The 16720-nt window shown below is 31.9% G+C and overlaps 1 protein-coding gene across 1 annotated transcript; it reads right to left on the reverse strand.

Annotated features, from left to right (window-relative positions):
- Positions 1 to 11596: 11596 nt before the first annotated feature.
- Positions 11597 to 14325, reverse strand: LOC130676314 (uncharacterized). Its single transcript, XM_057482467.1, has 3 exons — positions 12414 to 14325; positions 12032 to 12245; positions 11597 to 11657 (listed from the first exon to the last, which is right to left on the reverse strand). The coding sequence occupies exons 1-3, from the start codon at positions 14323 to 14325 to the stop codon at positions 11597 to 11599; spliced, it is 2187 nt and encodes a 728-aa protein (XP_057338450.1).
- Between the last annotated feature and the right edge of the window lie 2395 nt (positions 14326 to 16720).

The raw sequence follows: 16720 nt of genomic DNA on the forward strand, positions 1-16720 counted from the left end.
AAAAAAAAAAAAAAAAAAAAAAAAAAAAAATGGTGGTGGAATTTAATTTAACGCCAACGATACATTATATGTTTGCATGGAGTTATGCGTACAAAAAAGCTAGACAAGGTCCATGGGAACAGACAGCTCGAGATAGAGAAAGATTCAAACGCAGAATAAATAACTTAAATGCTATTATTGAACCTGTACTATTAAAAAAATATAATGATGTAATAAAAGATAAATAAAAATGGTTATGGATGAAAAAATGTTTTTATTTTATTTAATAACCTCAAATAATACATTTAGTTTATAATAATATTATATAATTTTTAATTAATAATCTTGTACATTTTGTTTATAAGAATATTATATAATCTTTGATATTATTTATTCATTTGACATTTAGGGCAATCTTTTCGGTATGGATAAAGCCATATTCCACAGATATCCCAATCACCACCAGTCGCCGGATAGTGATCCGTACAAAATGAATAATCTCTTATTTTATCATTGGACTGCAATTCGAATGATAATTTATCCCACACATGACGTATTTGAGTCCTTGCAAAACGTAAAAGAAATTGATAATCGAGACAGTCAATATCACGTTTATCCATTTTTTTCAAATCAGACAATTGTTAATAAATTTGTGCGGATCTTTCGTACGACGGTTCATCACCCCAGAAATCCAAAAACCAACGCTTCAGTTGTTGTACATTTTGGTAGGCACATGAATGTGTTCTTCGGCGATGAATGCTTTTAAATGGACATTTTTCCTTCTGATAGTTATCCACGTTTTCAAATGAATAATGCCTCATTAGTTGAATATCGATTATTGGTGTTGAGTAATCGGTCATAATCTCCAACCATTTATCTTTTTCCTTTCCATCGACAAAAAAATAACTTGCCGTGCTCACCAATTTTTTGATTATTTTTGGAAATTGATCGTATGGTATTTTACCTGAGTCCCACCGGATTCCATGGCCACAACCACTCTCATCAACACTTTCTTTTGTGATTACTCCATCGTACTCCAATGGTGGTTGAAAGAGAAAATATTTACACTCATAAATACCTTGTGTGGTTTTAGTATTCGCTATATCTACTGCGCACAATTCTTTTACAACAAACGTTTTATCGGGCATCTCAAACCCAACGAAATCAATGATATAATCCATTGTCGCTTATTTTTTATGAATGCGTTCTTCTAATTTTTCCAAATTTTCAATTTTTTTATATAGTTCTTTCACAGAGTCTTTTAACGCGCAACAGTTCGGGCACGCTTTAATGTCACGTCGAGTTTTAATGATATCCAAATTATCTTGAAGAAGATGGAGGTTGCGTAAAAAATCTTTAATACAGTCCAGAATCGGTTCGTCGAAATAACGTGGTAATAAATCAGTTTCTGACACAGCGTATGGTGGATGATTTTCTAAATATTCTAGTTCGTCTTCACTTAATTGATCCATTTAGAAAGACTATACAAGTGATTCGAAAGAACGAGAATCAACGACTGACGATAAAGAAGTAATAATCAGCAAAAAAAGCTTCTTTACCCCCACTACACTAATCGAAAAAAATAAGTCAAAACTGTTTAAGATGACATAATATGAGATTTTTATTGCAAAGATTTTCATGAAAATAATGCATCAAAATTTACTAGCAACAGATAAAAATATCGAATTCTACCTTTCCGGTCGCTGATAAAACAGCCAATTGCCCTACCAGCTATTAATAATTATTATTGTCAACTGTCGGTAACGGAGGGATACGCGAATAGAAGAAAAAAGTTGGAATAAACTAGATGGCACTTGTTCAAGCAAAAGACACTTCTTCTCACAGATACTCATACTACTAGTAGTTTTGAATATATATAAATTTTCGTTTAATATAGTTTACATATGGATCCCAGGATACTCTCCTTATATTCTAGCTCCCCCTTCTTAATTCTGTAAATATAAGCTAGAAATGAGAGTATTCAGGAATTCATATAATTTATTCTGTTTTACCGACTGAAGATAAAGATGAAACCTAACCCACCAACAGCCGGTAAAACAGTTGATCACTGCACATATCCGCTACCAATGTCGATCATTAATATCGGGCGCTGATATTACATTCTGATATCCACCGCTGATATAACATTCTGATATCCACCACTGATAGCACATTCTGATATCCACCGCTGATATCTCATGTTAACATCCCAGCCGCCGATAACACCATCTGCCGGCAAACAGCCGTCGGTAAAAGCGCGTGCACGCGGCCACTTACCGACGGTCGGTATAGTAGAATGCGATGTTATCGGGCGGGTGTAATCCCCCAAAATAACTACTAACACATTTTAAACTCATTTAAAAAAATGTTTTAACAAAACAAATGACTCATTTTTAATGTTTAAATAAAAATATTTCATAAAAATAATTCATAAAAAACTTATTTCATAGTCCGATAAATAATAACATTTTATTATTTTTATAAATAATAAATAATGTTTAAAGGTTCTAGGTGAAAAATACCAGACCTAGTAAATAATATAATATTCTATAAATAATTATTAATAAATAATGTTAAAGATTCTAAGTGAGAACACTAGACCTGGTAAATAATTTAGTAGGTTATTAATAATAATTAATAAATAATAGTAAAAGGTTCTAAGTGAGAACACTAGACCTGGTAAATAATATAATATTTTATAAATAATAATTAATAAATAATGCTCAAAGGTTCTAGGCAGCTTGCCAGGCCTGATAAATAATAGCCAATAATAAATAATAATTTAATAAATAAATAATAATTCATAATAGTAAAGATGATGTACACGACTACATGATGTACATGAGTATGTATGTGTAGGTGTGTTTGTATTTTGCTCACGTGTAAATGTGCTTGCGTGTGGGTGGACACATATACGCACACATATGTACACATACACATATTAGGGCACCCACCTGTAGTGGGAGTTCATACGACACTCTCTGGAAAATCTAAGAGTGTGGGTAAGGGCCCAGGAATTCGGACACTTAATTGGTCACGCTTTTTCCCCCAATTGAGGTCAACTGGAACGCCCCGAAAATCGAGACCCAAAAAATTGGTCGTGTGAACTCTCTCTCTTGACCAGGATCTCCAAGTATGCGGATCGTAAATCAAACTTAGGTTCAGTGGCCGGGTTCCCCTGGGATCCTCCACGTAGAATGGACAAGTTTATTGCACACCTCAAGCGCGAAAGCGCAGGTGTGCTTTATGGACGGTTTTTTTTATTCGACTATTTTACTCACATAAAAATCTTTCTACACTATTTTTATTCCACCAAGATAGGTAAAATTGTATTCTAGCATATAGAGAATTTATTCAGGAACAATTTGAACCCAATTTTAAGTCGATTCATTATTTTATTCGTTTAAAATAAATTAGTTTAACTCAAGAAATCAGTGCTGTCAATTGTTACGTATGAAACTTCGTAAACACGATAACTCTCGATGGATACCGTTAATCGGCCTTACTTTTTTTTTATTGTCTTTGTATTTTTTATCACAAGAACCCTTATGAAAATTACTATCTGAATCCTTTTAGTTTAATTGTAAGTAATTAACGACGTAAAACTGATTATTCGTGAAAAATCTAGCTGCTATTTTTACTGTTGTTATTATTTTTTCATTTTTCTCTCTATCAACTACTGGTGGCAGCATTAGCGTTTAATATGTTTGAAAAATAGGCGACATCTAAGACAAAAGGCGGGATATTTAAAAAAAAATGTTAGTAAAAAAATATTAAACTGAAAATAAGAAATAAAAAAATCAAATTGATAATTTGTAAGTTGAATAAAAGTTCATAATAAAAAAAACACATTAAGATTATATAATAAAAGTAGTGATTAAAAATAAAATGAGCGATTGAGGTGTGCACTTTTGGATTTTCCAACATTTTTTTAATTACAGTCAGTGAGCGTTATACTAAGTGTTCTCTAGTATATCCTTTTATTTAAATATTTTCGCAACGGTAAATACTGCTAGGTAGAAACCCAGGTATGTTAATAAATATTTAATATAAAATACCACAGATAAAATTTTGTAAGAGACTAAGAAATAATCTGGTCACAAATTATTATACTTGAATTTATATGGGAATAATTAAATTTTGTAAGAGACTTTAGGAAATAGTCTGGTCACGAATTTTATATTTAATATTGTATTTGGATAGTTACTTTTATTACGTGTTGTTTAACACTTAATATTGCGTTTAAAATTGTAATTGAATAATTTTTAATAAGTAAATTTTTGTAATAGTTATTTAGCAAACAATATTTGTACGGTTTTACAATATATGTATTAAATTTAAGCCAAATACTTACAAACTCAAATAATTACGTACCAATTTTTGGACGTAACAACAATTTTGTAAAATGTCATACAATTTTATAAAATTACATTTATTTATTACGTTCCTTACTCAGATCTTACTTTATAAAATTTTAGAAGATTTAATAAAATTTTATAAGATTTTATAAAATTGTATAAAATATTATAAAATTTTATAAAATTGTATGAATTTTTATAAAATTTTGCTGTAAAATCTTATGAAATCTTACAAAATTTTATAAAATTGTATAAAATTTTATAAAATAATATAAAATTTTATAAAAACATTTTTTCACGGGTACGTAATAAAAAAGCGAGTTTATAGTTGAAAATGGCGCCAAATTTAGACTTGGTAAACTAAATCTAAATCAAGTTTTATTTTTGACCCGGGTACACGCCTAATTATAAATATCATCAATACTTTTATTATATTACTAGCTGTGGTCGCCCGCTTCGCTGGATTATTTTTTTGTAGTGCATATATTTATGTGTTAAATTATCTGTACTGTTCTGAAAATTTCAAAAACGATCTGAGAAGTTCTAAATTATTCTAATTTCGAACATCACTTTAAATTATTTCTGATCGTTCTAGAATATTTTTCGATCTGGTTTTTCTTATCATTTTCGTCTAATTTACGACTTTCAAATATATTTCTCAATTTTTATAATATTTTTCTAATTTTTAAAACAATATATGTGAGGACAATATTGCCACATATATTAGAATTTCATAGAATGTTATCCAATTTCCAGAGCATACCAAAATAATTTAGACTGATTAGAATCATTTTTATAAAATTTAAATCAACTAAGTTCAATTTGGAGCATTCCAGATAGTGTTGCCGCGAGAGTAAAGAATATCTCGACGAGACGTGATCATCCCGATTGACGATGAGACGAGAATACAATTCCGAAAAATGAGACGAGACAAGAGGAAAAATCCCGACTCTAATTTTTTCCTGATTTGCCCGAAGTACCATAAGGACCTTGTCAAGTTAATATAAGGTTTGCCTTATTAAGGCAAACCTGGCGAGTTTCTTATCAGGACCTCATCAGGATATGATATCGAATTAAAATTCTCTCATTTTTTTTCGCAATTTAATATTTCTTTTAAAATAATTACTAATAAGATAATCCTGATAAGGATTTGATGAGGATATCCTGATAAGGACCTCATGGGTCTTAAGCGTTACATCCATATCAGGATCCTCGTCAGGATACTCTGATCTGCTCCTTATTTGAAATAAGGTTAACCTGATAATGTCTTCGTAAGGTCCTAATGAAATATTCTAGTCGGGATGTTCTCATCTCGTTTCGTCTAAAAATATTTATTTAATATTTTTATTAGCCTTATACGACGTTTTCAAATAAAACACGACCATTATGAATTTGATTACCAATGTCTTTGCTATCAATGATCGCACAAAAAATTTGAGGGTGGATTTAAAAACTCTAATGAATTCTCTACAAGATTATTCTATCAATTTTCATGAAATAAATTTTTTTAAGATCTTCAGATGCAAAAGAAACAAGGACAAAAAAAAATACTTTTTCACCATACCTGCGCAGAAAGTTTACATTCTTGCCCTGTTTAGTGGGAAGAAAATCGTTTATTTCTTTCATGAGAAAACAAATGATACAATTGGCGCAAGCGTCATTCTTCCCTCAAACGGAGGCTAAAATTTAAACTTTCATGTGCAGATCTGATAAAAAGTTTTATACACACCACGAAGGAAGGTATGATGGCAAAGATCACGTGTTTGACCATGTCCTAATGCAGTAATAGATCTTTTTCGGATATTATATAAATCTTGCACAAGCCTGGTCCCCAGTACATTAGTCGTCCATATCTTTATATCAGTATGTATCTCGCTGTAGACACTGGCACAAAGTTTTAGATCAAAACTCTTGTCAGACCCTTTTTTTTTAGGGGCCTTTTTTTCTTAGAGGAAAAAAACGAACAAACGAAAAATTAAAAAAAAAAAATAGTACACCGACTTTATTCAATTTTCATGAAAAAATACAAAAAACGAAAATTTCAAATAATAAAATATTAAAAGTTTAATTAATTCAGAAGAGTTCATGTGTATTTAATTATGAAAAATACAAAGTAAAATTCAAGAATGGAAATAAAATTAGATTACTAAGAAATTTCCACTTATCAGCTTGGATCAAAATAATATCAGAGATTACAATATATTTAAAAAATATTAAAAATAAAATATTTATAAAAATTTTTGATTACACATGTTATAGCATTAATGGTTTCATATCAGAATGTGATTTACCGTAAAAGAAACACCAGTCATCCGACGCAACCGATGCCCGGCAAATGAATGGCTATTTATGACTGTCCGCTTATCGGTTCGCAAGGTTGGATTGCTGTTGGTGAATCACTGGCCCATGATTAATTCTTGTTAAATGAAAAAAATCTACTAATCATTTATTAATTATTAAAATAACTTATTGTTATAGTTTTCTTTAATTGATAATAATACATTTTTTATTTAAACTAAGTTATAATTGATAAATATTTTAATTTTTCAATTAAAGTTATTTACAATTATGATCTCATACTAATTAAATTTTCGATACTTTGTTTATGTGAAGGTTAGTTTGGTATATCACCTATATAATGTTTTGTCAAATCAACTATCTGAAGTTCTCTAGCGCAAATAGTCGTTGTCTTATTTTACTCTCACTCTTAGAAAACGAGCTTTATTTCATATCATGACTATATACTAACATGTATCACAAGATATGTATGTATGAAACTTTTTATATACACTTATCAAAAAAATTAAAGGAACAAGAAAATTTGATAAATTTCTTAGTTATTTTTGGAAGGCTGTATTTTTGTGAAAAATGATCGTATCGAAAAAATGAAAAAATCAAATTGAAGCTTGAAATCTCTAGTTTAAAGATCTTCTAGTAGAATATATTTTTGAGTCACGGTTTTTGCGAAATCATAAGAAAAAGGTTGAGACAAGTTTTGTTCCTTAAATTGTGTAATCGTTATCAAAATGAAAAAATTAATTTTTTTCGGATTTTCGTTCATTTTTGCGTTAGTTACTCTTTAATGTAAGGTAAAGAGAAACAAAAAATTTCTAAATAACAAAAAAAAAAAAGATCGAGTAAAACGTAAATAAAAGAAGTAAAAAATTTCTTGTTTTACCTCGTTTTGGGAATTTTTTATTTGTTTCTCTTTACCTTACAATTATTGAATAACTAACCCAAAAATGAAAGAAAGTCCGAAAAAAATTAATTTTTCCATTTTAATAACGATTACACAATTTTAGGAACAAAACTTGTTCCTTCAATTATTTTGCAAAACTTTGAGCAATCGGACCAGACTAACGGATCAATGGATCAATCTGAAAATTTCCAGGGTTTTTAGGGGTACATTGAGCTGTAAAATCACCTGGCAACATTGACCTTTCCATCTATATTTGCTAAGTAGCGTTGAGTTGACTGAAAAACCAGAAAATGGACATTTTTTGTGGGTTTTTCAAATTGATATTAAGGATAAAAAAAAAAATTTTTTTGTTTTTAAATCGAAAATGGAGCTTGTAGGGAATTTATTCAAGTTTCTCAAACTGTCCTTCAAATTACTGTGCGACCATTAGTTGCTGAGATATCGATAATCAAAGAAAAAAGGATCTTTTTTCATTTGAAGGCTGATATCTCAGTAGCAAACTGTCGTACAGAGAAACAAAAAACGCAAATTGTAGCTGATTAAATTTCCTAAACAAGCCATGAATCAGTTTTCTCGAAAAAAATTTTCCCGGCCCCGCACGGAGAAAAAGAGTTTCGTCGTCATAACAAAAGACGGGATAAAGAAAAATTTTGTTATAGTAACACACACGCTTAGCTTACGGTAACAAATCGATTTGTTGTGACAACAAATGAAATCGTGTCGTAGTTGAGAAGTCGATTTCTTAGGACAGCACAAGATTTGTTACAGCAACAAATCACATTTTGCTGTCATAGCGAATAATATGTGTTGTAGAAGCGAACTTTTCTTTGTAATCATAAGAAATTGTATTCGTTATCATAGCAAACTAGATTTGTAAGAAAAAAAAATAATCTGATGTTAATGTAATAAGATTATACATTATACAGACATAAGAATTTAAAGTCACATTAACCACAATAACCAATTCAGGTGTTTTGGAGTAGAATAGTCACGGGTACGAACTTGAATAAATTATTTAAGGCTCCGAGAACTTAAATATTCAAGTCCTGAACGTTCTAGTTATGTGTCACCAACTCATTCGAGGATTGATGTCGTTAACTCATAAATTTTAGGTAGGAATAAATGAAATAGAGGTTTAAGAATGGTAATCTCTGCTTTTTAGGAATTTCAGGTCTGCCGTGTGAGTCTGCAATGTCTCCAGGTGCTTCAGAGTAGGTTAGTCGCGGGTACAAGCTACAAGTAATTATTTGAGGCCTCAGGAATTAGGATATGGGCATTACCTTAGTTCTGAATATTCCAGTTGTTGATCATCATCTAGTCCAAGTGTTTTGAAGCTTATAGCTCATAGGTATAGGAAGTTATAAATTGAAAATAGGATTAAGGATGGTAATTGATGTTTCTTTAGGAATTTCAGGTCTGCTGTGTGAGTCTGCAATGTCTCCAGGTGCTTCAGAGTAGGTTAGTCATGCGTACAAGCTACAAGTAATTATTTGAGGCCTTAGGAATTAGGATATGAGCATGACTTAAGATTTGAACGTTCCAGTTGTCGATTACCAACTAGTTCGAGTGTTTTGAAGCTTATAGCTCATAGGTATAGGAAGTTGTAAATTAAAAATAGGATTAAGGATGGTTATTTAGGCTTTTTTAGGAATTTCAGGTTTGCTGTCTGAGTCTGCAACGTCTCCAGGTGCTTTAGAGCGAATTAGTCACGGGTACAAGCTACAAGTAATTATTTGAGGCCTCAGGAATTAGGATATGGACATTACCTTTGTTCTGAATATTCCAGTTGTCGATCACCAACTAGTTCAAGTGTTTTGAAGCTTATAGCTCATAGGTATAGGAAGTTATAAATGAAATAGAGGTTTAAGAATGGTAATCTCTGCTTTTTAGGAATTTCAGGTCTGCCGTGTGAGTCTGCAATGTCTCCAGGTGCTTCAGAGTAGGTTAGTCATGGGTACAAGCTACAAGTAATTATTTGAGGCTTCAGGAATTAGGATATGGGCATTACTTAAGTTTTGAACGTTCCAGTTGTCGATCACCAACTAGTTCAAGTGTTTTGGAGCTTATAGCTCATAAGTATAGGAAGTTATAAATTAAAAATAGGATTAAGGATAGTTATTTATGCTTTTTTAGGAATTTCAGGTCTACCGTGTGAGTCTGCAATGTCTCCAGGTGCTTCAGAGTAGGTTAGTCGCGGGTACAAGCTACAAGTAATTATTTGAGGCCTTAGGAATTAGGATATGAGCATAACTTACGATTTGAACGTTCCAGTTGTCGATCACCAACTAGTTCAAGTGTTTTGAAGCTTATAGCTCATAGGTATAGGAAGTTATAAATGAAATAGAGGTTTAAGAATGGTAATCTCTGCTTTTTAGGAATTTCAGGTCTGCCGTGTGAGTCTGCAATGTCTCCAGGTGCTTCAGAGTAGGTTAGTCATGGGTACAAGCTACAAGTAATTATTTGAGGCTTCAGGAATTAGGATATGGGCATTACTTAAGTTTTGAACGTTCCAGTTGTCGATCACCAACTAGTTCAAGTGTTTTGGAGCTTATAGCTCATAAGTATAGGAAGTTATAAATTAAAAATAGGATTAAGGATAGTTATTTATGCTTTTTTAGGAATTTCAGGTCTACCGTGTGAGTCTGCAATGTCTCCAGGTGCTTCAGAGTAGGTTAGTCGCGGGTACAAGCTACAAGTAATTATTTGAGGCCTTAGGAATTAGGATATGAGCATAACTTACGATTTGAACGTTCCAGTTGTCGATCACCAACTAGTTCAAGTGTTTTGAAGGTTATAGCTCATAGGTATAGGAAGTTATAAATTAAAAATAGGATTAAGGATGGTAATTTATGCTTTTTTAGGAATTTCAGGTCTGCTGTGTGAGTCTGCAATGTCTCCAGGTGCTTCAGAGTAGGTTAGTCATGCGTACAAGCTACAAGTAATTATTTGAGGCCTTAGGAATTAGGATATGAGCATGACTTAAGATTTGAACGTTCCAGTTGTCGATTACCAACTAGTTCGAGTGTTTTGAAGCTTATAGCTCATAGGTATAGGAAGTTATAAATGAAATAGAGGTTTAAGAATGGTAATCTCTGCTTTTTAGGAATTTCAGGTCTGCCGTGTGAGTCTGCAATGTCTCCAGGTGCTTCAGAGTAGGTTAGTCACGGGTACAAGCTACAAGTAATTATTTGAGGCCTCAGGAATTAGGATATGGACATTACCTTTGTTCTGAATATTCCAGTTGTCGATCACCAACTAGTTCAAGTGTTTTGAAGCTTATAGCTCATAGGTATAGGAAGTTATAAATGAAATAGAGGTTTAAGAATGGTAATCTCTGCTTTTTAGGAATTTCAGGTCTGCCGTGTGAGTCTGCAATGTCTCCAGGTGCTTCAGAGTAGGTTAGTCATGGGTACAAGCTACAAGTAATTATTTGAGGCTTCAGGAATTAGGATATGGGCATTACTTAAGTTTTGAACGTTCCAGTTGTCGATCACCAACTAGTTCAAGTGTTTTGGAGCTTATAGCTCATAAGTATAGGAAGTTATAAATTAAAAATAGGATTAAGGATAGTTATTTATGCTTTTTTAGGAATTTCAGGTCTACCGTGTGAGTCTGCAATGTCTCCAGGTGCTTCAGAGTAGGTTAGTCGCGGGTACAAGCTACAAGTAATTATTTGAGGCCTTAGGAATTAGGATATGAGCATAACTTACGATTTGAACGTTCCAGTTGTCGATCACCAACTAGTTCAAGTGTTTTGAAGGTTATAGCTCATAGGTATAGGAAGTTATAAATTAAAAATAGGATTAAGGATGGTAATTTATGCTTTTTTAGGAATTTCAGGTCTGCTGTGTGAGTCTGCAACGTCTCCAGGTGCTTCAGAGTAGGTTAGTCACGGGTACAAGCTATAAGTAATTATTTGAAGCCTTAGGAATTAGGATATGGGCATTACTTAAGATTTGAACGTTTCAGTTGTCGATCATTAACTGGTCCAACGATTTCTAAGTTGAGAACTTATAGATCCAGGTAGAACTAACTAAAATAGTTGTTTATGTATGGTCATTCATGCTTTTTTAGGAATTTCAGCCCTGCGGTAAGAGTCTAGCTGCATTGATGTTGGCGTTCTGTAGACACACATGCGAATATAATTCGAAAATCACATAAATAAATTATTATAGATGTGTGAAATTACAAATTTATTTTTTCAAATATAACATTTTTCATCATTTGAATTTTGATAAAACAATTATGGGTATTTTCTATTTTTTACAACAGTATTTTTTACATTTTTTACACATAAATTAATATTTATTTTTAACACATAGAATATCTTAATATTACATAATATTCATCACTCGGTGATACATGTATATACAGCGGAAACGGATCATATAGCTTATCAATATGTACACAAATTTCGTTCTGAGAACGTTGTACTTGGTAACCATGTATACATTCATTAAAACCATATAAATCTAAGTATTTACACAACAAATACACTCCATTTGTTTCGTTATCTACTATTACTATAGTTGTAATCTCGGCAAATATAGGGCTTAAATCTTTCATCCCTAGAACTACTACCATATTAGGCATGTATTTCGTGCCTTTATACTCTATCCATTTCGTTTTATAACTTTCTGGGTTATTCTTTATTATGTCTGACCAATTCCGCCCAGATATTTCATTGCGTTCAATTAATACCGATGGTCCTATAATTGTTTTCGGTAAAATAGACTCATTAGCCAAAAAACGGTAATTCATGAGTAACTGATGTTTTTTTGCGACAGAAAAACTTATGTTCACTCGAGACCTACATACGAAAGCATAACGAGTCAGGTGGGTGTGCTTCGATTCAGCTCGAATTGACGATAAATTACTGATCGGTCCACTTTGCTCACAAACTTTTGCATAGTGAAGAAGAAAATGTGACTTCGGTTTCAAATGTTTTCCTGTCAATTCCTGGTACAATACATGATGGCGCACGACAATTGATTGAAACCCTTGGATCTGGTCATCAGATACTTTTTTGGCCAAAGTAAAATCTAATATATCTCGCAAGAGAATATACAGGTTCCAAATTGGGTCCGTTTCGGGTACCAAGTCTTCAACCAATAACCCAAAAAATTTAATGAAGCACGTAAACTCCGATGCTGTCATCTTTATCTTAGTCCCTCTTTTTACGTCTTCTTCTCTAACAGGTGGTGGCTTGTTACAGCTATCAACGGGTCCATAATCAAATAATAATAATCGATCGTTTAATTCCGATAAGGAGAATCGATAAGATTGACTATTTTCAATTGTTAAATACTGAAGGATGGCAATCATGTCATCATGAGCCATACCTTCTCTAATATCATGCATTTCATCAACAGAGAAATTTTCTACTGCATGAAATGATTTTATTTTATGGAAAATGCATTTTTCCTTGATCCCAGTTAACGTAAGATTATTTAATTCTACATCATCGTCATAATTTTCTTTGTTTCGTTCAAAGTTTGGAGGAATGCACACTGTATTTTTACAAGTTTCTTTGTCTAACTTACAGAATCGACAGTAATAAGTCGCTGAGAATGATTCTGTGAATCCTAAAAGTCCGTGCAAGCCTAGATTGTCACCTTGAATCAAACCTAGCACAAAATACACATGCTTAACACCTTTCGGCGTTTTTATATAAATACCTTTTTCTTCTAATGATTTGATATCATTAATTACAGGTCGATATATATTTATCGATCTATTTATTTTATTTTTTTCCATTCTAACCCACGAATCGTAAACTAGAACGAGAAAAAAGTTATTCAGCTGTGATCTGCACTCTGGAGGCAAGCACGGTATGGACGCATAGATGGGCATAATTTTTCCCGAATGACCACTTAATGGGTCATTTAATTCAACATCATCACCTGATAAGAAGTAAGGGATGACAATGTCACTATCAGCATACTTAGATCGTTTGTCCTTCCATGATTTTCCTTGAATGTAATTTTCTTTTACGTTTGAATTTTTATCCAGACTATCCATGTAGGTTGTAATTACTTGTAAAGTGTTTTCTTGTTCACAAAAATTTTTCAATGAAGTACCAAGAGGAATGTACTGGCCGCATACATCAACATTTTTCCCTTTTAGACCTTTTTTCGTTTTGGTAACAACAAAAGCACGATCGATTACATATGATTTAGGTTCATTATAAGTACCACAGTCACTAAAAAATTTTAAGCGTTTGTATTCAGTTTGTAAGTGCGAAAAAGAATTTTTTAAACTATCAAACATAGTATTTATTTCATTGTAATCACTAGGTGGACATTTCAATTTTTCTAGAGTATCATCAACTTTTGTCTGAAGTAATCCGAGAAAGGCCTCTCCGAGAAAGTTCTGAGTGTCTTCTATAAATGTCTGTACAATGTTTTGTGGTAAACGGACATTACCATATAGCTTAGCTACAAATTTTTCTGCAGCAGTATTAAGAGCTGACTGGAAATCTTTTGTGGAAGAACTTGGGGCTTCAACATTTTTCTTTGTTTGTTGATTAATATTTTTTACACAGTTATTAGTAGTTTGTTGATTAGAAGGAATGTTAATGTTGTTGTTGTCTGTTACCGGTGGATTTAATGGGAACTTATGGACTAACTGTAAGTGCTTTCGAAAAGTATCTTTTACACCATACATTGCATTACAATCAGTTTCACCACAATCAAATTGATGGTCTGACTCAGCATGCAGTATAGAAATATGGGTAAGAAGACCTTTAATTGAGGTAAATGAATACTTGCAGTTACTACAAGTCGGCATGGTGATATAAAATTATAAGAATAAGAAATATTTTAGTGATAAAGAAAGAACGTTAATTGAACTGAATAATAATAAAACGTTATTATTAATGATAATAAGATATTCAAATTAACGAACAAAAAAATAGTAACGTAAATGAAAAGTTTGTTAACTTATAACGAGAACTAATATTTAAACTGTTTATATTCTCCAATGAGAGTTTCTACGTTGCTGTAGTACGTGTCAACGGTTGAGTCATAAGGCAAATCCCACAAAGTACGTTGGAAAAATTGCCATATTTGAGCTGCTTCAGGTGGATATACAGCGTTAAGAGCTGTGATGCATTTGAATACTGCAAAAAAAGCTTCGAGAGGTGTATCAACTTCGTATCGATAATCCTTATATAAATAAATGTAAATTTGTGAAATGTCGTGAGCTGTTTCCCCAACACAAATGGCAAATGGTTGTAAAGTGCAATTGTGTTCAGCTAGTTTTTTTATTCTTTTCTCTACTAAAACATCTACATTACCAATGGCCTAAAACATAAAATGAGTTGTAAATGATTAGAATAATAATTAATAATAATTCTGATAAATAACAATTAGAAAACTCATCCTGAGAAAAAAAATCGGTCTATCGGTTGACCCTGCGGGTTAGTCCTAAAACTTCCCGCTGTTTTGGAGCTCAAGAAGTTCGAAAACATTGTTGTAAATTCAATTTCGAGCTCTTCGAGCTCGAATAAACTTTTGTATGCCACTGTTTTCGAAAAAAACCGTTTTTTAGCATTTCTTTCTCCCACGATATCGTGCGAACAAATTAACTGATTGAGATGGTTAAGGTGGCAATCGACGCGTTTTATTAAGTTCTATAGCTGATTAGATTTTAGAGTCGATCGTTTAGGTCGGTTCTGAGAAATCAATAAAAAACTAAAAAAAAAATTTTTTTTTTTTCGTAATTCGCCAATTTTTTCGAGTCTACTCAATTAAATAATTTGAAATTTTCAGGATAGTTGATGGCTAACAAGCTATTTCGATTGCTGCCTTAACCATCCAAATCGGTTTATTAGTTAAAAAGTTACAAAGAGTTTACATACATACACACACGACATACATACATACATACATACTTACATACTGACACTCGAGCATCATTCCCAAAATAGTCAGAATAGCTTCCTAGGACCTCCAAACGTCGACATCTGATAAAAACTCGATTTCCATAAATCGGGGTAAAAACAATAACCAAAATTTTTCGAAAATCATTGATTTTCTTAGCGGGAAGTTAACAATAATAATTTTTTTTCAGGATGAGTTTTCTAATCACATGCGATCTTTTACAATATTGTTTGGCTATATGGGAAGTGTTGAAATGAACTTTAACATTTTAAGTCTTCCAAAGAGGTTTGAATCATAGAAATATGTTCCCCATATTTTATACAATAACATCAACGAGTAATTGTGGACAAATATTCTTTGGATTCACTCGTAAATTGGTAAATCCGTCGTATCATAAGTTTTTGAAACAATAGCAATTTTTTTTTGATTTAATATACAGTTCTACTTCTGATAATAATACCCCGCTACAGATCTTATTTCAACACCGTTTTCAAGACTTTATATGGAGAAAAATGTCAGCTCTAAAATTAGCAATTTTTATTCTACAGTTGACTAAACTTGAAACAGGAAGTGAAGCATCCAAAAAGTTATTGCCCTTATAAAAAATTATTATGCCACATCACAATTATTATAATGTATGAATTGTCATTAAAACGTATCGAACAGTTTCTCGTACGTAATAAGTATTGTGATACAGCATAATATTTTTTTGGATGCTTCACTTCCTAGTTCAAGTTTGGTTGACAGCATGATGGAAATTGGTAGGTTTAGAGCCAACTTATATGATTATTCTAGAAATTTTAAAGCTTGGAAAATTTTTAAACAACCGTTTTCACAGATCTCCGCAAGTTTTCAAAACGATTATTAAGCAAGACTTGATGAATCCTGCAGCAAGCATACTTATGATCATAACTATATCTTTGAAGTATATCTTCTTCAATTCTTGTTTAAATTTACCGTAAGAAACTCTTAAAGGACATTTATCAAGTAACTTGCTTAAGACAATGCTACTAAGGTAAATACTTACTTTTACATGAGAAAAGAATGCCTTTTGCATTAGTTTACGATCCGGTCTAAAATTTTTAACTTGTTTCTTTGCTTGAACGGCGTTAACTGGTGTAAATAATTGTGATACGTGTTTCAAAACAAAAAGAGTTTTTTCATCTGTAAATGAACGTAAAATTTAAAAATGTAAAAAAAAAAGTTCAATATCTAAAGAATAATTAAAAAATTATTAAATATTGGTATGATTATACTATTCAACCCTGCAAGATCAAATTAATTTTTGAAAGACCAGGAGT

Source organism: Microplitis mediator, chromosome 10 (assembly GCF_029852145.1).
Source record: "Microplitis mediator isolate UGA2020A chromosome 10, iyMicMedi2.1, whole genome shotgun sequence".
In the NCBI taxonomy this organism is placed as follows: domain Eukaryota; kingdom Metazoa; phylum Arthropoda; class Insecta; order Hymenoptera; family Braconidae; genus Microplitis; species Microplitis mediator.

Coding starts and splice junctions, on each gene's coding strand:
- LOC130676314 (XM_057482467.1), bottom strand. CDS start 14,325: ATGCCGACTTGTAGTAACTGCAAGTATTCATTTACCTCAATTAAAGGT. Junction 12,246..12,413: donor TGAGCAAAGTGGACCGATCA/GTAATTTATCGT, acceptor AAACAATTATAG/GACCATCGGTATTAATTGAA. Junction 11,658..12,031: donor GATAACGAAACAAATGGAGT/GTATTTGTTGTG, acceptor GTGTGTCTACAG/AACGCCAACATCAATGCAGC.